A 26632-nucleotide genomic window follows, 5' to 3' on the forward strand; every position below is an offset into this window, starting at 1 on the left:
CAGCGCCGAGAACAACAACGTAACAGTGAAGCCTGATTTTGCACCGCAATCTTACAGTTCCTAAACAATCTGGCAGGACAGAATACTCAAGGCCTTCCTTGATGCAGAGTGCCACATCACCACAGTGACCGCATGTTTTGTCGCAAGCGTCACACCTTTAGATAATAGTGTCTTGCATGTAGCCTTCCACAAGTGGGACATCTGAAACTTTCTGATTGAACTGATGATTGAACGGTAAAGAAATGAAATAAAAACTTACGCGTGCAGTAAGGACCTCGAAGGAACGCTACTTCAATACAGTGTTATCTAACTTTATTGTTGAACAGCCCGAAAAATTCTGGAATCATATCAGCGAAAAAAAGAAACCAGTATCCCAGATTTCCACTGATGGTTCAATCATTACCGATCACCTGGATATTGCGAGTCATTTCAATTGTAATTTTCATAGTGTATTTTCCAATTCTGGAATTTGTTCATCCAATAAAAAAATGTCTCACCAATTTCAAGCAAATTTTATTTCGCACTCTGGCATAATTTCGATGCTATTAAACTTAAAAGCTAAATCTTCATTTGGTCCTGACAACCTTAAAAACAATTTTTTGAAACGATATGCTGAATTCATTGCAAAGTTCTTTCTTATTATATTTCGTGCTTCATTATTCGCTGGAAAATTACCGGATGACTGAAAGACAGCCAGAGTTGTGCCCATGTTCAAAAAGGGCGATCGTTCATCATTAGAAAATTACCTTCCGATATCACTCACATCCTCATGTTGGAAACTGATGGAACATATCGTTGCCAATCAGATTAATGAATTTCTGGATAAGCACTCAATAGTGTCTCATTTTCAACACGGATTCAGAAAAGGTTATTCAACAGTTACACAACTGGTCACAGCTAAAACAGTCACTTGCCTCAAGCCTTGATAAAAATGGTCAGATTGATGCTCGGTTTTTTTTATTTCAGCAAAGCCTTCGATAATGTTCCGCATGACAGACTGATAATAAAACTGCGAAATGTTGAGCTTCCAGAAATTTTTATCACATGGATAACGAACTATTTCACAAATCGCCATCAATTCGTAGCAATTAATGAGTAACAATCTGGCGGTCTTCCGGTCACATCAGGAGTCCCTCAAGGAAGTGTCCTAGGGCTATTGCTTTTTTTAATTTACATAAATGACATTACGAGTGCAATAAATTCCACTGTAAAAATCGGTCTGTTTGCGAACGATTGTGCGCTCTTTCGCAAAATCACGTCATCAATGATCAAATTGATTAAAATGCTTCTCTTGCTTGCATTTTTGATTGGTGCAAAATCTGGGGAACGCGGCTTAATACTGAACAAACTGTCTTTCTTCGCTTCTCTCGTCAAAGAGCTCCCTTATCCTTTACTTACGTGTTAGGCTCGTCGCCTTTGCAGCACCAAAATATTTATAAGTACTTAGATGTCACAATTGCTAACAATTTATCATGGAATTCACACAATGATAATATCTGTTAGTCGGCCTTGTGTAAAATATATGTTTAGCGGCACAAGCTTAAAAATGCTCCGCCTAATGTAAAATTGCTTGCCTATAATTCCTTAATTAGACCTAAACTTGCATATGCGTGTGTTGTTTGGGACACGTTTACAAATCCAAATATGAAATGTCTCAAATAGGTACAGAGAAAAGCTGCCCGATTTATCTATTCCAAACTCTCTCGATACGACTCTCCCTCAGAAATAATGCGTGATAATGGCATTGAACTTCTTGAACATAGAAGGAAAAGCTTACAACTGCGGTTATCTTCCATGCTTTGTAAAGGAAATTTAGCATTTGACTCTTCATCTTATCTGTCTCTTTCAACATCTAGGCTTACTCGACACCATCATCCGAATTCACTAACACTATTTTGCACGGACGGATGTATTCAAGTTTTAATTTTTTCCCTGAACTATTACAAATTGGAATGACTCGCTGTTTCCTGTTACTATTGATTGATGCTTTGCTTATTTTTAATATTGTTATATTTTACCACCCTGCTTGGACCTGAGCAAGGTCATCAGTATGGAACAAATAAATTAATTAATTGATAAATAAAAGAATATAGTTGTGCTACTGTCCTCCTGACAAATTTTGCTAAGGAGATGCGGCATCTCGCCAAGGACACGGCTGTTGCCGTCCTTCACGATGTTACTGCCTTACCTCATTTATGCACCGCCGGAACGAACCCTAAAGAAGAGGCCGCACCTTGTCATGCTCTGCAAACCGTTAAAGTTAGCCCCGACTTGAGGCCCGATCAAAGGAATCTTCTCTCGGCTCTTCTGAGCGATTTCGCAGACTGCTTCGCCACAGGCTCGAAGGTCGGTCGTACTCCTGTCGCCAAGCACCGCATCATCACCGATGAGACCACGTTACCGGTATGCCAGCGCCCGTACCGGGTTCCTCCTAAGGAACGTGACGCCATTAAAACGCAAGTGGATGAAATGCTTGCGGACGACGTGATCCAGCCTTCGACGAGCCCATGGGCGTCGCCAGTGGTCCTTGTCAAAAAGAAAGATGGCACCTTGAGATTCTGTGTCGATTACCGAAAGTTAAATAACGTGACCAAAAAGGACGTCTATCCGCTGCCCAGGATTGATGATTACCTCGACCGACTACGCGATGCCAGGTACTTCTCCTCATTAGACCTCAAAAGCGGATACTGGCAAATCGAAGTGGATCAGAGAGACAGAGAGAAGACTGCATTTGTGACGCCCGATGGCCTATACGAGTTTAAGGTGCTTCCGTTTGCTCTTTGCTCTGCACCGGCCACGTTCCAACGTATGATGGACACGGTTTTATCAGGTCTCAAGTGGCAGTCGTGCTTGGTGTACTTAGATGATGATGTTATTTTCTCGCCTACTTTCGAGCAACACTTGGAAGGGTTGCGCATCGTGCTTCAAGCACTCAAAGGCGTGCAACTAACGATCAAGCCTGAGAAATGCCACTTTGCTTTCAAAGAACTACGCTTCCTCGGCCATGTTGTCAGTGCACAGGGCGTTCTCCCTGATCCCGAGAAGACTACCGCAGTGTCAAATTTTCCACGTCCCACCGACAAAAAGGCACTTCGACGATTTCTAGGTCTTTGTTCGTACTATCGACGCTTCGTCAAAGATTTTTCTAAGATAGCTGAACCACTGACAGCACTAACCAGAGATGACATACCCTTCCTGTGGGGAGACGATCAAGAGCAAGCCTTCCAGGAGCTTAGAAGCCGCCTACACAAACCCCCAATTCTCGCCCATTTCGATGAAGACGCCGCAACAGACGTACATACTGATGCCAGCAACGTTGGCCTCGGCGCGGTACTCATTCAGTAGCAAGGCGGAATAGAACGGGTTATCGCCTACGCGAGCCGAACACTCTCACGATCAGAGGCGAACTATTCGACAACGGAGAAGGAGTGACTTGCGGTAATCTGTGCCATCAGCAAGTTTCGACCATATTTGTATGGACGACCCTTCCGTATTGTCAGCGACCATCATTCCTTGTGCTGGCTGGCAAGCCAAAGACCCGTCTGGACGCTTAGCTCGTTGAAGCCTCCGTCTTCAAGAGTATGACGTCACTGTTGTCTATAAGTCGGGACATAAACACCAAGATGCGGATTGCTTGTCACGCGCGCCATTGGACTCCACTGCAGTGGAAAACGCCGACGATTTTCCCTTTATTGGGGCCATTACCCAATCCCATATGGCTGACCTTCAACGCAAGGACCCGGAGCTGGCGCCGCTCATCGATTATCTGGAAGGACACGGTGGTAGAGTACCGCTTGTTTTTCGTCGTGGCGTGCAGTCATACGCTATACGAAGTGGAGTTCTCTACAAGCGCAATTTTGAAAGATCCAAAGAGACATTTCTACTCGTAGTGCCTACGCACCTACGGCCTGACATCTTAAGCGCTTGTCACGACGAACCGTCCTCCGGCCACTTGGGAGTTAGTCGTACGCTTGCAAGAATTCGGGAGCAATACTATAGGCCGAAACTATTACCTTCAGTGCGATCTTACGTAAAAACCTGCCGTGATTGTCAACGCCGAAAGACTCCACCCGTGAAACCAGCTGGATTTCTTCAGCCGATCGCTCCACCGAAAACTCCTTTCCAACAAGTGGGGATGGATCTTCTTGGTCCTTTCCCGAAGTCAAGTAATGGAAAGCGTTGGATTATTGTCGCGACAGACTACTTGACCCGATATGCTGAGACCGCGTCGCTCACAAATGGAACTGCCACCGAAGTCGCAGAGTTTTTTGTCCACGACATCGTGTTGCGTCATGGCGCTCCGGCTGTTATCATTACCGATCGCGGGGCAGCTTTTACGGCCCGCCTGACTAAGGCTGTACTGAACCTTACACACACTAGTCATAGACGGGCCACGGCATACCACCCGCAAACTAATGGCTTGGTGGAAGGGCTAAACCGAACTCTGGCCGATATGCTGTCTATGTACGTGGATATAGAACATAAGACCTGGGATCAAATCCTCCCATATGCCACGCTCGCATATAATACGGCACTTCAGGAGACGACGCGGCTCACACCCTTCGAGCTTGTCTTCGGCCGTCGAGTGACCACTCCACTGGATACAATGCTGCCCGTATACACCGACGACGAAGATGAGCTTGAGCTCGACATCGCTAGTTTTACCCAGCGTGCGGAAGAAGCACGGCAGCTGGCAAGGCAGCGCATATACCTACAACAGCAACTAGACGCTGACCGTTACAACAAGGGACGGCGCTTCGCTGCCTACGAGCCTGGAGACTATGTCTGGATATGGACGCCCGTTCGTCATCGTGGGCTGTCTGAAAAATTGCTGCGCCGGTACTTCGGCCCATATCGTGTCCTCCGCCGCCTCAGCGACGTTACTTACGAAGTTGAATCCGCGACCCAAGATCCCTCAAGCCGCAGACGACGCAAGTTCACTGATGTTGTACACGTCGTCCGGATGAAACCCTACCACGATCGCCCCGCTGACTATTCTTGAGACTGATGGTCAGCTCATCGCATCAAGCAGCATTTGCAGCATCGAGGCGATGCTGCCAAGAAGGGGGGCAATGACACATGCCATTCATAGACGACGAAGATTTGAGCCGGCGATTCGGAGAAGACGACGAAGCGAAACGGTGCTGCGCTTTTGTGCTGCCTTGACTGGCTGTTGGTGTTCTTCGGTGCCAGAGTGCCAGAGCGCCTTCTCTGTAACGTTACGTTACAATATCATCTAGGTTGATTACGCCACTATTGCATCTCTGAAGCCATGGGAATGATAAAAACAGCGAGCAAGGTCCGCGTACGGAAAAAAGGGTATTAAATACTAACTTATCAGCAGCAAGACGAGGAAGGACTGTATAGTATTATCGCTGGCAGAGGCCACTACGGTTCCTCCACCTAGCTGATTTATCCATTTCGGCAGAGGACTTCAATGACATGACCATTCTGAACGCTGTCTGTCTTTCTACCGCACTACAAAACCTAAGCCTAACATTAGCGTGAGGTTTGCGGATAGTTTTTTAGGCAACGCCTTTTTCTTGTTTTGTTTCTTTTGTTTTCGGCAAAGTGAAATATGGAAAGCTATATCAGTGATAGGAATTCACCGCCACCTTCAGACTGAGAGTTTCTCTCCAACCTGCTGGTAGTACATATAGTGCTGATATTTTGAATCTTGTAGTACAGTGCAGCAGGAGGATGAACAGAGATGCTTAAAGAAGGAAATATTGCAAAAAAAGACACGGACGAGAAGAGAACATGCACGGGCGCAAGAGCTAAGCTTTTGCAGGGCCGGTTACGGGGACGGAGGCTGTTGGCTCTGCGCATTTATGAGCACAATGCTTCACACAGATTAGGTTATGCCACGCCAATTTCTTGCGTGGTGTGTCACGTAAAGCTGAAATTGGCTTGTAAAGTTGCGACCCGCATAATCCCGTAGTAACTAAATATGTTGTGAAAGAAAGCCAGGTCCAGACGGCAAGGTCGTGAAGTCAGGGCAAGGTATGCCGTGTCAGCGTTTAATCTGATGGAGAAAAACCCAAGCGCGCGCCGGGGCCGGCGCCTCGGGACGATGATGATGGTATGTACAAGAGGAAGAAGAAGATCATGGTATGTACAAATGAAAGAAGATCCGTGGGGGGCTCACATTATTATCACTAAACACTCTGCTGAAGTGCACGATGATCGGCAGCACCGGCTTCAGGAAAAAACTGAATATTACAGGGCGATGATGGCGCTGTACTCTCCTCCATCTTTTTTATTGAATGCAGTATATATTCGATTGGTCTAGTCTTTAGCACCTCATTAATTTATTTTTGCACTGTCCTTTGTACTTCGGAAATGTACAAAGTGAGTTCCTGTTGAAGGCGGCTCCGGTGCGCTAAAGATACGCTAATTCTTAAAATGTTTCGCCCTTCCAGAGCGTTGCATATTTTTCCTACGCAACATATTTGAACTCTCGCCTCTCCATACTTTGTGTTCCACAACCCCCATTTTCATATAGGAGCATGCGACGCTTCCTGGCTGGAAAATGCTGCCGTTCACTTTCCGCATCGATTCTACAGGCCGCAGGTTCCCACTCGTGCGTAGGTCGAGGAATGTGTAACGCCTTGCAGTATTTATACTTTATATACATTCATGCTTAAAATATTCATCGTCAACAAGGTATATCGAATCGGCTTCGTGTCTCAAGAACGTTTTGGTCAGAGGCCGATTACACGAAGACCCGGTCACTACGATTCAAACAAAAATGGGTGACGCGCACACTGTCGGAAGATTTGTGATATCTTCCACAGAGTGCGGGCATGTAGTCGAAAAGTTCACCTCTCCACTTCCTTTGCACCTTACTGAGAGGCAATGGAGACTGCCCTCCACAACTGCTCCTCGGTGGAGTCTCCACGAGCTCTGGTGAAACGGGCGCAAGACAGGGTCTCGTCATGCGGTGTGACGGACTAGGTACGTCGACCATGTAGCAGGGCGGGGGCCCACTCTGTGGCTCCAAACTCTTGTAAATAAACGCTTTCACCACCATCACAGCCCCGCAGACTAACGTTTTTGGCGTCATCTGCCCTAATACATCTCGCTGGGATACATTTTGCTTTCCGTTGCGTTAGTGCCATTGGGCCTAGTGTGGCAGCTTGGTCTAACGTATACACGATCGGCCGATGAGTTGGCTAATCGTGAGTGTCTTTGCCGACTCTACGTCGTGTCGTGCCAGTGTGACGACCCCTTTAATAAAGTACATCCATCTCTACCAGAGATACCTTTCTTTATGCTAGGCGATGATGGCTGCGCTGACGCTATTGCGTTTGCCAGTACTCTGGCATCTACTATGTTTCATAATCCCCTACTTCTATAGCACACTCCGTAATATGATTTTTTGTAAACCGTTACCCGCTTCAAAAGAAAGGCCGCCTATCAAGTTTAAAACAAGGTGTCTGTTTTGAAGCCAGGAAATAAATTGCTGTATCACTATCATGCCTACTTAATGGTTGATAAGAGAGTTTATTTTTTACATATTGCCTGTTTCTCCTCTTTATAGGCTACTTCATCACCTTAGCATTCTACAGCTACTATATCTGATCTCCCAAGCTTCTCCCCGTCCTACACGTAGCCGGGGTACGTGCACAACATAATGCTATATGACTTTTAGTCTTGTCATTTCGATTCCTCGATGTAAATTTCTCGGTCTCCCGTTCACGCTATAATCTTTTATAATTTAGGTTGTCTTTCTGCGAGCTGCACTATAACACTCCGTGATTTTCTCAAAGCTTATGTCATACCCACTCTGTACTGACATTATCTCTGTGTTGCAAGAAATAGATAGCCGAAGCCCACAATTTGGAGGCAGAGATTAAAGCACGCACCCATTCACTTATCTGATAATTTTGCAATAAAGTCCACTCTCGATATAATTTTAATTTCTAGTGCAGTTAAACGTAGCAGCTTATTTCAAATGCGATTGGCAGTTTCTAAGATAGCTCGTGGAACACCATTCCCAGCTAAGTGAGAATTAACATATGCAGGTCTCCGTAATTTACGCGAAAAGCAGAGTGGTCGACTTCGGAATTTCTCGCTGCATTTTGAGGTGCCAAAATTCTACTGTATCTTGCTCTATGACCATGGTTTCTATAATTTTTGTGCCATTATACCAGCTCACCTAAATTACTTCCCTCTTGTGTGTGACTTGACAAAGTAGCTCTCCTCTATACCCATTATGTGCTTGAATTGCTTGCCTTTTAGCCACATGTGGCAGACATGCTGTGCGAAAAATTGAGAAACGTTGTTGAGCGAAATTTCCCGTCTTTACCTTTTGCACAATACATTCAGAGCTGGAAAACTGTATTTTAGCAACCACTGCACTCGCTCTTCTTTTTTTCTGATTAGTAAGGCATGATCAAGAAAAACATTTTGCGAGGAAATGCGAATATATCTTAGCAGCTTCGAGAGTCAACATTTCTGCTATCATAATTTATTCTTGACGCAACTCCTCTTTCCAATCGAAATTTCCAATTGCCCATTTTGGAGTTATCGCAGTTTCATGCTTGAGAAATTCGAATCCGTTGAAGCATCAGTTCCTCCAATTCCACCACCACGGCCTCCTCCTTGTTGTTGTAGTCCTCCTTGTCGTCGTCGTCGTCGTCGTCGTCGTCGTAGGCTTCGGAGTTTCAGTCTGGTCAGCCGGCCGCGTCTGACTGCTGTGTTTTCCTTTTCCCTCCGTGTCATACCGACACCAGCCTCGTACGCACACCTGAAAAGTATTGCAGCCCATTTACATGACTTGGTTATATGCGCCATTCGAGATGTGCACCAGCCCGTTCCCTTTTATTTCGGTTCCCGAACAAGGCCAGAGTTCCAAGGTCATGTTTCACATTAACAGGGTTATAACTTTTGGTAATCTTACAGCCAATGCATACAACCTTTAGGGTCACTCAGAGAAAGTGGAAAGGAGGTGTGAAAGCTGTAGACCCTGCGTAAAATGGGCTCGGATGACAGATGATGTAGACCTAAAAATTCAGTCCACAAAGCTAAAAATGGCAGCAAAACCAGATGTGTGATTGGCTACAGCAACGGAATGCATGCTAGTTTGACTCTTTAATCTGAAAATATTCTTGCCATAAGCTAGTGGACAGTTATTGTGAACAGAGCGTGTCAGCAGACTGCATTCGCACGAACTGTCAATAGATCAGCATTGACATTGCTGCAACTGGGTTTCTAACCCTTACCAGAACGAGCACATCAACTTTCCTACCCAAGGCACAGACGCACTATCATATCGCCGCAGCCAGTGAGGACTCGTGTAAGAGTGCAACACAAGCTCGCGCTGTACAGTCAACATCGTAGTCTACATGAGTAGTGAGGTCCACGAGCCCGCAGCAGAGTCAATCCACCCAGAGGAGTGACGTAAATCGCAATGCTTTCGCTTTTCCGACTTACGAAAACTCGATAAACTCCTGTAAATTTACTACGACTACTAATTCTACTACAGGTCAAACAGTATGCTAATTTTCGTTCCGCATATCTACATAACTGCTAGAACCTTTGTTCGCTCGGTTTTGTTAAGCAAAAATGTTTTCTTGTATCTGTGGGAAATCGCCCTACCTTTAATGTTTATTTTATGGGGCTTAGCATATCATCCTAACTCAGGCTATGAGAGGCGCTTCTCCTATGTGTCTAAAAAATATTTTCTCTGTTATCACTGCGTCAAAAGCACTGCGAAAATTTTCACCCTAATCAAAAAATGGACCTTCGTTTCCCTCTTCAAACTGGCAAACCACAATTGTTTTCATTGCGTCAACAGCCAATAGTACCCACATTTTTGCACATACATTCACTTTATGTTCTACCTATTATTTTGGGGTCATGTAATGTTTCTGATCGACCATGCTTACGCGAGAGTGATTGTACCTGAGATATAGCACAAAATTGCTAATCACAATTTCTCTTCGCCTTTATTCGCGAAACGACATCAAACACATGCCTATAAAAGCAAGTCTTCCCCGTGTGGCATTCTCAAAAAAACCCATTCTCAGTAGGCTGTGTGGAACGTGAAAACCTAGGAGCGCACTAGGAGCGGCCGCCACAGCCGGTTTTAGATTACGCAAATATAAATAAAGACAAATATAAATAAAAATAAAATTGGATTAAGTGCCATAAAAACTGCTCCATTGCGACGGGAAATGCAGTGTTCGGTGAACATACTTAACAATATACTTCCCGATCCCTTCCCTTCTCGCGAATGGAGAAGTGCAAAGCACTTTCGAGGCGACGCATGTGATATATATGTTTCCCCCGTCTCTAGAACGGTAGATGTGTACTTTCGCTATCGCTCAAAAAGTAATTTACTGTTCTCAAGAAATAATAAATTTGGTGAAAACTGCTGTTTCAAAGTGTGTTGAGCTATTTTATGTATCTCCCTACAAAGAGCTCACGCGCCATATTCTTAATCCTCTCATGATGAAGAAAAAAATGCAAATGCGTTTTAGTAAAGCCCAAGTTCTCATATTTCACCTCTAGGGGGACTTTTCATAGCTCCCATGTGACCACAAAAATGACAATTGGACCCATACACTTATCTAACTACGCATCTCTTTTGAAACAAAACCCTGTTTGAGCACGGAGATGTGGGCTAATTGGAACGTGTTCATATTAGGAAAAACAAAACAGGGGCAACCGAGGATAACAGACTAACACAGCGCTTTTTCGCAACTGAAATGTTTAGGGACAGAAAAAACATTTATACCATTTAGACACGCGCATGCAGGAAGAGAAGTATAAGAAAACAAAAGAACAAAAACGGGAACGTGTCATTCCTAATAATTACAATTCAGAAAACCAGCTTCTCGTTCTAGGAGCTGCATACAGATGAATGACTGATTCGCTCTGCTCCACCACTCCAGATATGCAAAATTTCAAACACTTCTCGGGTGAGCTTACCTGCCTTAGTAATTTTTAAATGCTGCATAAAATTATAGAAATGATTTCGGTCCTGAGCGAGCCAAAGCGAACTTCTAAAACTCATGTGCATTGGTATTAAAACTTCAAAATATATAAGTGAAACAATAGGACCATTGTTTAGGCCTCTATGTGTAACTGACAGGGGAAAAAACTTCAGCGGTGATTAAAAAATAAATTTACCTTTGAAGAATATACAGTCTATATCGTTTCATGCTTCATGGTGTCAGCAAGTGACGCCGTGAGTCATAAAAAATACTACCTGATGATCAAATTAAATTGAAAGTGCAAACTTTATTTCCAACCTATTCATTTTTGATGAAATTTTCCCAGCATTGCGAGCAAGCCGATTTCGAAGTAAGAATAAAAGTCTTGTAATTGTATACAAAGATGCCACAAAATAAATTCGTGACGAAAAGCTAGCTTATATGCTACAGCGAAATGTACGAATTTGCTTTATATATGTAGCCAATATAAATAAAAGACACCTTTTGTATCAAAACTGCGCATGCAACTTTAAACGATGCGGATAAAGCGATGTTCTCGTGAACATTTTGTTCAATCTAGCCAGCCTCATCGGTGAAATTCAGCCTCCGCGTGAACGTTCATGCTGCCTTAAGGTGAAGCAGGAGAGAACCTTGAGAAACTGGCTACGCTTTAGTCACAACGAGTGTGAAAGTGCTAAGCATATTATTTTTGCTACGAGTGCACTCCTTTGCATTGGTCCGTTTGAAAGGCAAAGAACCTCTTAAACTTTTCGGTTTCTTTAGCGACGTTATTTTGCAAAGCAGTAGCGTCACAAAGTTACGTTATTAGAGATAAAAATCAGAGCTGCTACATCACTGCCTTTTCCTTTTAAAGCTGGTTTTATGTATTTATCGCTCACAAGAAAAACAAGTGAGATGGGGTGAGGTACGCATGGTTTATAATTACCTTGTTTGTTCCGCAAGAAGTGTAGTCGGGTGCCGTAGTATTTTTCGAGTATGTGTATATGTGTCTACCCATTATCACTTCGAAACTGCACATTATTTTGCACTCTCCCGGCTTAGGATAGATCTGGAACAGATTGCGTGCCGGAGCACGCAGCGGTCAATTGTCGACTTTCCTTTCATTGTTGGAGTAGGAGGCATGCATCGAAAAAACAAACAATATAAAAACAACTTAAGTTAGAACACTATAAGAATGCTTAAACATCGCCATCTGGGTAACAAGTGCGGGACTAACCTGTAAGGCTCACTGTCGACTAAGGTATCTGCTAGCAGCACAATATAACAAGCGAAAAATGGCATGAGACAGAAAAGCTCCTGTCACCACCGATACCTTCTTTCTTCGTTTCCTCATTTTCATTGCGCTATATAGGTTGCTTGTGATGATTACTATAGCATCTCTAAATTGCCGCTATATTCTTTCGTAGACTTTACTCTTTTATGATTCCGGTCTATAAAATCATTTATCGCAGCCAATCAATTTTTTACGCTACTATCATTCAAGAACGTAGATAAGCACAAAAAAGGAACTAAATAGGGATAGAAGTTCTCATTCATTGATTTGCTTTCTTTGCACTGTACCTCTAATCTTAGACTATCCAACAAGGAGCGAAAACGAAAAGTGCAACAAACCATACAACAAAATAGCGCACAATAGCACCCATATAAACACGCTGCATAATGTAACTTGTTATAATATATATTATATAGTAAGTTCGATTCTTTGATCGCGAGCGAAAAAAAAAACAAACGCCAGTATAGAGATCTATTTCCCGTGAGGAGGCCGCCGACTGAGAGTAAAGGCGGCCAAGTGTCCAATGTTACAGAAAGTAAAAACGTTTGGAACTATCTCGATTGGTATATCAATGGCTAATAAGGAAGCAAGAATCTCAGGGCGAAGTTTTCACCTTCTCAGTTCCACGGTTCAGTTCCATTAGTTTGCATCATGCCATTTGAAAAAAATTAGAGGCTGAGTGTTCAGAATAAGTTAACCTTACTGCTTTCCTTCATCTTCGTTTCAGATTGTTTCAACAACATTAGCGTATTGCCCCTGTGGGTTCAACACGAATAATGATAAATAACCTAGTAACTAAGCTGGTCATGTCAATGCGGATTTATGAAGCGAAGACGCTTGTCTGGTGCGCACCTTCAAGTGCGCTTCCATGCGTTACTACCACTCCATTTCATAAACTCTTATGGGAACATTTAAAAGCGTGCCTTGTCATCTTTGAGAATGAAGTGTTGCATCGCACCAAATGCCCTTTTATCACAAACCTTATATCTGTGACGAAAGGTTGAATCAGTTACAGTAGTCGCTTTTCTACCTCCAAAGCTTTTTCTCTTGGTTTTATCCCGACTTCACTTGCTCAAATATATATCATCTATTAGACCAGAATTGCATTTGGATGACGTTTTGGCGCGTTGGTCGACTTTGGTTGCCATTCTGTAATGAAAGCCTCGTCGCGCGCCTTCTACTTTAGAACAAATCTTGCTATAATCAAGACGAACTGGTGATAAAAGCATGCTGTGCCCAAAGAACAGCCTCTTAAATGTTGGTTGTAACAAAAGCACGTGGTCTAGAGCTCACACCCTTCGTACACTTTTCTGTACGTCGAACATCTCCTTTGTCTAAATCACTCCTATAATAGATGGGAACGCTGTCTCTGTGCTAGTCATTTTTAATATGCATTAAATAAAAATTACAAGGGTTCAACGCCGCTGAACCAAATATTGAGTGAAAGCATTAGCTGCGAGTGACCGAGCGTTCTTCTTCTCTGTTTCTTCTTCCGCAGCCCGCATATAAAGCCCTGTTTTAACTAACCCGAATGAACGTGCCTTAGTGGCCTATAGGGGTAACGTGAATGTCAGGTTCCTAGCATGCTGATTCTGACATAACCGTTCCATGTGAAACAAGAGACCCAAGTTGACAGCTCCTGCCAGCCCACATACAGAGCCCCGCTTTAACCAAGCCGTATGAGCTTGCCTCACGTCCCGTATCACGTGAGCACCAACTGCACCGCGAGCGCGCAACGACGATCGCTTTTATGTCACGTGGTGTGTGATGTCACGCGCTGCGCCGTGGCGGCGACTGCGCTACGCTGACCGCTTGAGTTGGTAGCGCGTCTCTCACTCTAGTGTCACGCGGAGTGTGACGTCACAGCGTGACGTGGATGGGGCCGCGCCACGCTGAAGGCTCGAAACCTATAGTAGTATTTCTTTCGCAATAATAGCATTTCAGCTGGTTTCTTATTTAAACAGTGCAATGAAACAAGGTAAAAAAACGCAGCAAACTGCGCATTCGTTGTCTAGCGTGTAAGCATTGGCACCATCAAGCAACACACCGTGCCTATCTAGAAAACTGACACTTAGATCAATTTGGTCTAAAATGCACTGCTACAGGCATGCGTAATCGATTTGTTACATTATGCGGTGAACGTCGCTTGGCCCGTTAGACGCACAATATCACTGTGAACATTCTGCATATCACCGAAGGTTCTTGTGCATAACGCTCAGGCAGGTTTATTGCTTATGGGACCAGCATGCCGCCAACTAGCCAACCTTTCCCTGACGGGTGATACGTTATGTAGACTTTTAAGCAATCTTGATGCAATAAAGGTTCTCCTTAGCGAAAGTGGTTGCGTTAACGTACGTACGCCGTGTATGGTAGTGTTCGCACGAAGCTAAGCGCACCATTCTCACTCACTGCAGGGAGAGCCGGTTGCACATGTTCCAGTCGTCCACCGACAAAGCTGCCTTCTTTCGTGGTGTACATCGAGCAAAAATGCTCCAGCTCAAGTTTTTTATGGCCTATTCTTCCGCTGCCATTACCACACCTCCAACAGCAACCTAAATTAAAACATCATCGCCATGTTTTCTCCAGCAAGCCGTGAGCGGTTTTAAGGGCGCTACATGCAAGATGACTAGTAAGGACTTTATAATCATTGCGCGTAGAGGCGTATATCAAAGTTGAGCTCTTATTAGGATTTCTCGAGCTACCGTGCAGTGTCTCATGCTTGTGGTGAGTACTTTTATTGAGTCTCCTGAGTTCTTTCAGCCCCGCATTCAGGGATAATATCTTACCATTTCTGCGATCACGTTCTTTTTATCTGGAAATATATTCCTGCAGACATCTTCAGGAGTCACCATATTTCCGGGAAATAGATCGCTCTCTTCCTCTCCGTCTGAGAGAATAGCCCAGCACGCACTTCCTCGATGTCTGCAAATGAGCGAAGCAAAGATTTTTTTTCAGAATTTAAACTAATGTTTCCACTCCCATAAATCTGTTAATTTGGTTGGAATGGTCAAACAGTGCCTATTTTGTTCAGCGAAAACAAGCCGAATTTTATTCGCCTTGTTACCACAGGCAGCCATTCTTGCTCAATCAATACAAAAGCGTCAGCAGTTTAAGCGCCCAATCAAGGCTACAATTTCAAAACTAAAAGTCAGAGTGAAACAGCATTGTTCGTGAAGTATACGTTTTATGGTAAGAACATGCTAATGTGAAAAGCAATACGCCTAGTTTCAGAACAGTGACGCAAAGTTTCGATGTGATGTGTCCGCAACACCAATTCGACTTTATCATACAGTATCTGCAAAGAGGTCACTCATGTGATGTGCATCCGGTGGCAAGCTGAATACCTGTCCCATCGCAGATATTACATTAAATGTTTTCAGATCCTCATCAACCGGAACATTCCGCGAAAGCTACAACACTGGCATGAATAAACGAATTCGACCACATGAGTACGTTAAGGGAGAAAACAGGATAATAGAAAGCAAATTTATAGTTTTTCTTTTGGCTGCGTGTTTCTTTTTGGCATATATCGACCATTTATATCTTCTTGTGTTCTAGGAAAGAAACAAAATTTGCTTGCTTGCAAACATTACACAACTTCGCGTCTAGTCGAAAGGTGGGCCATGTCACGCTCATGGCAAAAGCATACCACCTACACTCGCATTCGGTGAAGAATTTCTGCGTCTTCTTCATTATGACGGCTTATGTCATTATAACGGTTTCATGTTCCAACTGACTGATGCTCGTTTAATGTCTTTGAAGAAGTGCCTTAGTACAAAAAGTTTATGCACTCATCTGACACAGTTCTACGTTGACTGTGTGAGCCTGTTAACCGAGCCGTGCTTTCATTGTGCAAATATGGTCAATAGTTTTCGGTCAGTGGAAGCGAAAGCGACAGCCATCCGAACATTTAAATCGCCCTCTATGTACGATGTTACATTTTACTTTTTTTAATCGTTTGACCGTGAAAATTGTTCTCTCTTTAAAATTAACATGATTAGTACCAGCGCCTCGCAATAGCAGACATTTTACAGTACAAAATGCTGCACCATTACCAAGAAACAAGGAAATCATAGTTATGATATCCCTAATTAAATTTTCTACTTTGACTACCGAATGTTAATCATGTGCTGATAGTTTCCGCCTTATACGTGAGCATTACTGGTGCTTTCAGTGCTTTTGTGTCCTGATGCCATTTTTGATTGCATATAAAATTTATTACCGAAAAGAAAACATGTCCAAAGAAGCGGCTTACGTTATCAATATTCGCATTTGCTCCATGCTGCACCTGGAAAACTGATGATGATTTGCACCATGGTCCTTATAGCTCATTATGAACCCGTCGTTCCATGGGCAAGATTCTGAGCCCACGTATCCTGGCACCAGTGGAACCCTTGGCGATCCGTCGTGTTGAGCTCCCAACCTATTACGAGACAGCCCGTTCATAAGTAAGTGCCGCGAGCAAATTTATGATGCGCGTTCTAAATAGAAAATATTCTCCCACACATTCAACCATCGTGAAGTGACACGGAGGAGTTTAAAACTTGTTTCAAGGAACGCTTACAAGCGCTGCATACGCAACGGCCATCCGATGGACCCAACCATTCGGACACATTCTCTGCAGCATCCAAAAAAATAATATCATGTTTCGGTAATATCAGATTTGGGTTGAAATTCCTTGCGCTCGTTAGCTCTTACAATGAATTCGATGAAGCTTAGCTTTATAAAAGACCTGCTTGCCATCATTGCTGCACCGGATGTGCAAGCTACCTTTCACAAAACTTTAAAGATCATTTAGTGTCCATGCTCAGAGACATTTGCTGAGGGATTCTGCAAGTCACTTGCCGTGATTTGCAATATTTTTGCTGTACAAAATATTATCAATAAACACTACTCGGATAAGTTATCGACAACAGCAACTAAATGTCAATTCGGAATTTCTAGATCACTTTGCTAATCAGCTGAGTGGTATGCTTCCACGACGTTATTTTGTATCTAAATTTGTTTTTATTTACTTGTCTCAATATCAGCCTCTAACAACAAAAAGGACCCACGTAACAGCAGAGCCCGTGAGACAACGTAGTCCTTCAGACTCTCAATTGGTACATCTCAGAAAACAAAATGCATTTTTTCTGTAGCTCTGGCCGAGAGATTTCCGATTTCCACCTGTAGCTTAGTCCGTGATTTCCTTCGTTTAAATGTCTTTCAAGGCGGCCGACAATTTTTCATATCACATTTCTTTTCAAACCAGCAATTTCAAAGTTCGCTGGGTAATCTTTACTAAATCATTACTTTCGCGAACAAAAACACACTGCAGCCTAAGGCATGTGAACTTCAGCCGCGTATAGTTGCTACGACTGGGTTAGTACAATCGGTCTGTTTTAAAAGCTTAGGTACATTTAGCAAAGGACATTTTGGCATACTGCTCTTCTCTACGCTTCCTCCCCTTGCACCAAAAACATGATGAAAGGGCCCGCATTTAGACAGGTCTTCGCTCAGTGTTGAGTGTGGGCCTTCTTTTAATATATACGCAAAGCTTCACAATTTTTGGTGACGTGCGCATTTTGTATGCGCACTCATATAGACTTACTCAACAGCTCTTGAATTAACGGTTCATCTTCAGATTAATAGTAAAGTATAGGGGCGACTGCACTTTCCATCCCCCTTTCAGTATAACGGTCTCAAAACGGTTACTTTGACTACTGGTTCAAGCATCTGAGGGTTGAACGCGAATTACCTTGCTTGGTGGCTAGGGGCTTTTTTTAATGTACTTCATCTTCTCTATATTTCCTGGCTTACTCGGAATTTTTGGTCACGCAGACTAAATGCACGTATCCCAGTTCAGGATAGGGCAGATATTCAAAAATATTCGCCTGTTTTGTCATTTCAGAAATCTGACTAAGACTATTCTGAATGAAATCTAATGTGCTCAAGATTCTTTTAAGCACAATATTCATGAGTAAAGTGCAATTTTCAAAACGTTCTCCGAATAATGTCGCTTCGCTTTCAAAATGTAATCATGTTAGCTGCATTTGAAATCACTGCTGGACAGAATGGTAGGGCTCCAAACCAAATAGCAGCCAATATCCTAACGTGTTACCAGTATCAGCGAGGTGACAATCATGGCACTGTCACTTCTGCCTTGTCTCAATTAAGGAAGTATTATAGTGATAGTAACTACAGCTGATGTTTCATGGCGAACAGATTCACTTGGTGAAAAAAAAAATTATTTCAATATAAAATGTATGTTCTTTAAATAAGGGTGCAATCTCTTAAGCGACGAAGTGTGCGGCTTGTATTTTTCCTGCATGCTTCGATGAAATCATGCTATTTTTGTTACATAGTGCTTGGAAATATACGCACAATATTTCGAGAACTTTCCTAAATTTCATATAAAGGAGGTCCGAAAGAAATACCGCGCATTGTTATTCTTTAGATGTACAATTTATTATAATAAAATTCGGTGCGACAACCTAGCCTTTGTATCAGCTGTTTTCTTGTTTTAATATTTCTTGAAACAATACGCGTAGTAATAAGAATTAACCTGTCAACGTCCTAAAAATGGGTAAAGGGAGAATAAAGTACTGCCTTACAGATGTGCCATTTCGTGCGCGAACGTGAACATTCCGTCGTAGAATCCAGGATTATCTTCGCCGAGACCTACGTAGGAGTTAGTGCACATGCCGCCAAGGTAGGCTATCCCTGAATAAAAAAAAAATAGGCACAGCAAAAGCATCCCTTGTTAAGGCTCTTTCTACTTTTACCATTCAATAAAAGGGCACCCTCAAAGAATACCATTACCGCAGTTTTGTAATCCATGGGATGATCAGCTTCTACGTGTTTTTTTTATGCTGGTACATTGTGTTAATGTTGGTAGTCCCCTTCATTTTTTCGCCCTTTTTGTCAGTTCTATAATCAATTTATCACTTGCGACTAAGCAGCTAGGCAGTATAATACACATTGCAGTTTGTTTAGTTCATTCTACTGCAGAGGACTCGACGAAGGATCGAAACGAGCTTGGCGTCGGCGGCTGCTGTTCACAAAGTCGGTAGTTCTATCGCGCTTTGACGTTCGGATTCAAGTGGAAGAAATCAAAATCTCATCCACCTGTTGACCCATATCTCTCATCCCTTCTGAAAAGCAAAACGTTCTACCGGGCAATAACCTCACACATTCTCATCAAATCACATAAACTCTCATACGTTGCACATCATTATCATAAAAAGTATTCCATGCTCTTTATTTTAATGTACAAGGAAGTACGAGATCTTACGCAATTATATGCGACTTGTATGTGATTTCTTACGTCAGTTGGGCGAGATTGTATGAGAAAATGTGAGGTTATTGCCTAATATGATTTTTTCAGCATGGATAGTCTATAATCTTTTGCCTTAAGCAGTTATACATTCTGCCGCAAATTACAGCTGGCCAGGTTACAGCGTTAAAATACGCATACGTCTCTTACGTGCATATGACGTAGGAGAAGATGACGAGATAGTCGGCCTTCCTCCAATGATAATTTCTTTTATTGTTATGGGCTCCTAAGAGCAAGAAAACGCATATAAATGTATACGTTAACACTGCTGCAAGCTTTCCCTTGTACGATTGGCAATAGCCACAGTTTCTACAGGCCGATGTGCTACATCCAATACTAGTTTATTTCCCTCTTTTATGAGCAATAACTGTAAATATGTATCTTGCAAAAGACAAATATGCGCTCAAGGTCTCTCCTAGATACGTGAATTGACTAATCTACAACTCAACCATTATCGGAAGCCACTAAGCGCGTTCATTCAATGCCTTCTCAAAAAAGTCGTTCACAGAAAAAAAAGCGCGCATTCGAAACCTATTTTACATCTAAAGTGACCCTGCTTAAAACTTCAATTAAGATTGCATAGACTACGTCATCGTCATCATCAGCCTGACTATACCCACTGCAGGGCGAAAGCCTCCCCCATATTTTTTCAATTAACCCGGTTCTGTGCTAGCGGCATCCACGTAACCCCTGCGAACTTCTTAACCTCATCCGCCCACCTAACTTTCTGCCGCCCCCTGCTACGCTTTCCTTCCCTTGGAATCCTGTTTGTGACTCTACGCGACCGTCGGTTATCCCCTCTACGCACTACGTGTCCCGCCCATGCCCGTTTCTTCTTGATTTCCACTAAAATGTCACTTGATTTCCACTAGAATAGACAACGTACATATATGTAAACAGACCACTATACCTGGACTTCAGAGTTTTATAAGGTTTTCAGATAGAATAAAAACAGTGATGCATCACCACTGGAAAATTGTCATGTGAACTGCTTGCGCTAGCACCTAATTTGACATGCATCGAAAAGATACACTACACCGTCAATGATTGAAAAACTGGGGCAACCAGTCTCTCTCGCTGTAGTCGTCACGAATTTCAAATTTTCAATCAAAACGCTCCAAAGTTCTGATGGTTTGTAAATGAATCGTTTTCGTTTTCCAGACAACCTTTAACACACACAGACAGAGACAGGTAATCAATATGTTAGAGCAATAATTTGATGAAGTGAACATTGGGGCCCTGATATGATTACAGTCGAAAAAAACGAATTTCTAATGCTTCATTTTAAGAAAACGTTTCAAAATAGCAAATATTCTTAATAAAACAATCACGAGCAAAATAATGTACGCACCTAATCCACCCTTACTTATTTTTCCATTCGCGTCGTCAGTTAGAATGTCACGTCTGAAAGAAAATAGCAAAGCGATATTATTTACTGCTTAAGAGAGGCCGCCAGTCTCTCTTATATGCTTCAAAAATAGCATTACCCAGAGAACAAGAATACAGTGTCAGGAATTCCAAACTGCGATTTCATCGTAACAGCATAGGTCTTGAATGCAGTGAGAGTTTCTGAGTCATGCGCGTGCTTGCTGTCCCCGCGTATAAATGTCTCCGCCTGAAGGAAAACGATATATACTCGAAGAGAGCGAAACACATAACAACAGTTTGGCGATCAATATTTGTTTGCTTACCAAATTCTTCTCAGTACCCGTCAGTATGAGCTTCACTTTTGGCCGAACCATGTCTGAAAACCGCAAGTTTACCTGCAGAAACGCACGCGGCATTTTGAACATAAATCTCCTACACCATAGTGCAAAAAATGGTAACCAGTACTGCGGTTAAAACTATAAACTTGATAGATCTAATTTAATAAAGCCTATAATCGAGGTAAAGAGAAGCAATGAAACAAGTTCTAGAATAGCGCTTCGAAGTGAGTAGAAATTTTTGTTTCTAAGAGAGTAAGAAAGCAGGCATGTCCCAACTTCACTGCTTCTAACGGTTTATGAAACAAAGCGAAGAAATATACTGCCTTCAGCTCGTGCTTAATCCGAAGCAGCTTAATTGCAAGTCAACCGAAATATGAATCATTGTTTACACTTGCGCATTATATCGCTCGTGTAACCGCAGGCATGTTCAACATCTGGTAACAATTTTTAATAAAATAAAACCAATAAGGTTAGCCGAACTTTTCTCACATAAAAACACGAAATTCATCTTTAAGGTTGCACTTAGACGTTTAAAAAAACTATTTGTTGTTCAGAGCGTTTCAGTGAAATTTCTCCTGAATATTTAAACGCCAAAAGGCTACAAATACGGTTTCCACTACAAGGCTTATGTCGTCTATTTTAAAAGGGCTGAAGGTGTTAATAACGTCACTTACCGAGTTCAAGGTAACAGAAAGGTATACGAGAAGATCTTTCGTGGTATTGAAGTGTGTATGATGCGGTTTGTCTAAAACAATAAACACCTCGACGGTGACTAAAGGAGGAAGATTTTGGCGAGCATTTCCAATTGATCTCGCTGAGAATTGACTACGCTGATCTGAAACAATAAATGCAAGAAAACTCATGTTTACATGACACTTCTTTAATCTGGTCTAAACGCTCAAAATGCAATGTTACATGAGACCGGGTGGTAGGCAAAATAACAAGATGAATCTGAGTTTATTATTCACATTATTCAATCATTGAGAACCAGGTTTTGAGCAGCTTTAAATTTACATTTGTCACTCCATGCTTCATACGTGGAAATATGACGTTATGACAAGCAAATCAACATTTCTGACACTCCCTCTAAATATCTCTTATCCGATTATATTCCACCACAAGAGGGGAGGGCTTCAGTTCAGACGTTCCTTTTTTTTTTTTGGCGATTAAAAGGGCGAGTGAACCTCTTTCTTAATGAGAAAAGAATGACCTGCTACGGTGGCTCGACTACGCCTCAGAATGCTCATTGGCCGTTCTTTCAAGGACAGGATCTCAGGGCAAAAAAAAAGCCCTATTTGCATGCCGAAATGAGTTAGAAGTGCTACCATCGACTCCTTCCCGCGCGAAGAGCTCTAAACCATGTCCGGACAGTGTGCAAAAGTCGTGTATTTTAGAGTAGCTCTTAAATATTGGTAGCTGCTTCCAATATTTGCCACCTTTTACAGCAGAGCAGGAGTTGAAGATGTGAAGCCGCCGGACGACCATACGCTGACCGTCGGCGACCGATGACTGTGGCACCCACTGAAATTGGATTCGGGCGCATGACAATCTTGCGGCAGCTGAGCTGCAGTGCTATTTTGCTCACAGCGTTGCATTTAGGACAAAATTTAACAATTCACGCTTATATACGTGCAAAAAAGTGCACAACAAAGGGCGCACTATATATTGCCGGTTGCTGACTGGATAACCCGCCTGTCACAGTGGGCAGGTGGGAAAGTCGAGAGGGGTACGCCTCACCCGTATTTTGAGCCCGTGAGGTGGCTCCCATGAGAGTAACAGGGAGATACCCCAAATGGTGAAGGTTTGCAAACATGTCGAGATATGCTGTCCCTGCGGTTGTGGCTAAGTACCCGATAACCTGGCGGGTGTCTACCGAAGGAGATTAACGTACTTCACGGTTCCTACGAAGTTGTGGGAAAGGACAGCAAGGAGCAAGCAACATTTTATCTCTGGCACTTAAAGCCCTCCTGAGGGATTGCGCCTATGGCTGTGTGGCAAACCTTCCTTTGAAATAAAACAACCTAATAAAAATAAATACCTTACGATGAGCTGCGTCAACCACTGCAATCATTCACTATGCCATCGCCGTAGCAGAACATCCCACCTTCTTAACTACTAGTCTGTTGCGATCTACATTCATAACCCGCAATCACATGGTATCCTTCATATTTATTAAGCGGCCCAAATAATCCAAAGTACGCTAGTTATACGGCCCGTGATTCGCACTTTCTTTAATTATCTAAAGCCAGTCTGACCTTGAAAATCGAATGTAGAAATAAAAGCAGTGTAGAAGCAAACATGTCAGAACATCTAATCTACATTAGGCTTAAGTCTACTTAATCATCCGCCATTTATCGAGCAGTGCTGAAAGATAACGGCGGCTCTCCACATATACCTCAAGACCCAGGTTCGAACACATATAGTACGTTTAACTTTAAAAGAAGTGTGGCATAATTCTGCATCATCGTGAACTTCGACGCGAACAAAGTTATTGGCCCAGGGAAGCAAACTTTGAAACGTATGCAGAAGAAACCGGCTGTTTGTAAAGCCTACACTTTAATTAGCTCATGCCACTAACTTCCATTTTGTGGTTTTAGAGGAATGACTTTTTAAACATAAACTCAATTACTCGCTCAATATATCTATTCCATTTACTCTCCGCAGTAAGAGGATGGTAGCTCCTGTGCAGCATGCAAATCTATGCATTACATTTCTAGCCAACTCTCATGAACGTTTTACTTTACTATGTCGTACAAGTTTGTGTAGCTTTAATGATACCAATGATAATGATGATACGCAATAATACGCAATTTCTGCTTGCCATCTACTACCCGAGCCCGGTAGCCACGCATAAATCCACCCCAAAGCTACGCCTTACATCCCGATTGACAATCTCTAAAAACAATTAAAAAAAGAGCGAGCGAAATCGCTCCCGCAACGCGTCTTCAGTGGGAAATCCAGCGTCAACTCCAAGCTTCGCACAAACTTTAGGCTGTAGACGCAAAAGCAAACCTGTTCAACCTAATCTGCTCCTGCTCAGCAACGTAGCAACATTGGTGCATATGGCTTTCCTCATTCACTGCCAAGTGGAGTCACGCATTATAAAAAGAGAAACCATGAGGTAGAAATATTGATAGCTGCCAATATGCACGGCACTTGACGTCCTTAATTTTCACATTTGTTTCCTTGCTGTTTCGTTCATTAAGAAACGAAACACGTTCCTTTCTACGGAAGACAGCAATCAGCTCCATCTATCAATTCTAATGTAATATTATAAGCAATCTTGCAAACGACCTCCAATGAACACCCGTCCTGACAGCGCCCTACAGACAGCGTTCAATATTTCGATTGGTGCCTTACGATTCCACTGCATTCCTTGCATTAAATTTCCCTGCCAGTTAGGGTGAAGCAACTATTCCCATTTCACAGCATCACATTATTGTAGAAAGTTTTAACCGGATTATTACATTGCACGTACTTTCTTCCGTGAAAGTGAGAACTTTGTCATTCATCTCTTTGTGTTCAATCTCATGTATCATATGCGGGATTAGCCCAGATTCAGAACGTTCCGCTGCAGGGAGAGGATGGATCCTGTGATTCGGCCCCACAACACCTTCCTGAAAAGAAGAAATGAACTATTGTTTTCATAGTCCTCATGCAAATGTTTGATGAAAGTTGAGAGCGAATAAACACAAATTACTGAAGGCACTTCGAGATTTTCATCATTTCGGTAACTTAAACACTGCTCCGCCACTCATTTAATCGTTCAAACCACATAACACCAGCAAACGTGGAGAGGACGAGCGAAGTATCTCAATTCAGATCTCGGCGGCAATAAATACTCGAGAAAATATGCTGAAAAAACTATTCTAACCATGAAGGCAAAACGGTTCGTGATGCTGAAATTGTATACTCGGCATTTTACTCGTTCAAAGTATGCTGTGCTATTTCAAGGCGCGAAGTTGAATACTGAAGCAGGCTTGGCTTAGCCGCAGTCTTTAGCTATTCAAGATATGTGACTAACAAAGCCATTCTATTAGCAAGCTTCCGGTTTTTTTTTTTTTTAATTAATCTATACGGCATTCTTTTGGAAAAGGACCATGTGGTCCTTTAAAATTCTGCGCTGGGTGGCCAATGAGTAATTCCACACCATCAGACAACCGTAAGTCCGCCTCGTATGACAGAAGCTCATATGTAAAACATTGTGGTCGATGGCCCAGTTCCCAAGCGTTTTATCCAAGCAGGGCCACCAGAAGGTCAAAAAATCTTTAGCCTATTAGAAACTTAGCTGCTACACTGCGACACCGGGGATCGAGCAAGCTACCTCCCGAGCTCGAAGCGGATTCTCTGTCATATGACCACCGCTTAGCTTCCACGATACACAAAACAATAGTGACAAACCCACGGAAAGCGGGGACGTAATAACGCTCCCAACTTCGTTTACATTTCTATGTCATGTTAGTTCTCGTTTCACTACTATCTAAACAGTTTGAGGTGTCGGCAACCACACTTAGTAAACGCGATTTTAATTTCACCGGGTTTGAGGATTTTTCCAGACAAGAGACCAGAATGTGGTTATAGTATACTGAGGCAACAATAAATTAGCTCTGCAAGACGACCACACTGAAATGCTACGCCGTAGCTGAGAATTTTGTCCGTTGCGTTCTGCTTCTCTGCTATATTAAATAACTTTGCTGTGCTCTATCCGGAACACGTTTTTTACCAACTCTTGTAATTTCCAGAGTTGACGAGACTCATACTAAATGACTGATATAGAATCAAAACTGTAAGAGTGGCCATAAAATATTCTTCAACAGCATTCGCGATGGCAGTGAATGCTTGCTTAAGAAACGCAGGAAGTACGCTAATATTGCGCACGACGGCGCGAACGAGTCCGCAGCAAGTGAATGGAATACCACAACAAAGGAACAAAACACCCGCAGCATGAAGGTAGGTATTCAAAATAAACCGAAGCTTACTTTGCACAGACTCTTAGGCAATGTACAATACCCCCAAGAGAACTCTTCTGAGGATGCCAAAGTAAATTGCTTCGGTAATCGGACAATTTACATTCTTAAACGTGCACTAGCATCTCTCATCATATGAGTGCTTCATCGTTTTGCCAACATCGAAACGCAGCCGCCACGTCCGAGATGGAACCACGTCTTCGAGGCCATCAAAGATCAACTAGGGTAGGACAGCGCAATAGATATTTGCATGAAAACGTAAATACATCTGAAGGAAGAAGTTGAAAGGCAAACAAAATAGTCAAACAAAAGACTGCCATCGATAAATATTACACTATGCTATTTTTTGGAGGTGTATAGAACTCAAGTTTTTGTAATACAGAATGTCTTAATTAGGCCGATAAGCA

General features: G+C 42.8%; 1 protein-coding gene across 1 annotated transcript in view; it reads right to left on the minus strand.

Annotated features, from left to right (window-relative positions):
* Positions 1 to 26632, minus strand: part of LOC146173986 (venom metalloproteinase BumaMPs1-like) — a 38112-nt gene that overhangs the window by 5277 nt on the left and 6203 nt on the right. The window contains exons 4-13 of the mRNA XM_084585312.1: positions 24737 to 24875; positions 21933 to 22093; positions 21244 to 21315; positions 21040 to 21167; positions 20904 to 20956; positions 18831 to 18939; positions 16493 to 16660; positions 15024 to 15159; positions 11890 to 12012; positions 8730 to 8752 (exon numbers count right to left, since the gene is read on the minus strand). Coding sequence (XP_084441438.1) covers positions 8730 to 8752; positions 11890 to 12012; positions 15024 to 15159; positions 16493 to 16660; positions 18831 to 18939; positions 20904 to 20956; positions 21040 to 21167; positions 21244 to 21315; positions 21933 to 22093; positions 24737 to 24875 — 1112 coding nt within the window. The remainder of the gene's footprint in view (positions 1 to 8729; positions 8753 to 11889; positions 12013 to 15023; positions 15160 to 16492; positions 16661 to 18830; positions 18940 to 20903; positions 20957 to 21039; positions 21168 to 21243; positions 21316 to 21932; positions 22094 to 24736; positions 24876 to 26632) is intronic.

This window comes from Amblyomma maculatum, chromosome 11 (genome assembly GCF_055883805.1).
Source record: "Amblyomma maculatum isolate TAMU_Amacu chromosome 11, ASM5588380v1, whole genome shotgun sequence".
Taxonomy (NCBI): Eukaryota; Metazoa; Arthropoda; class Arachnida; order Ixodida; family Ixodidae; genus Amblyomma; species Amblyomma maculatum.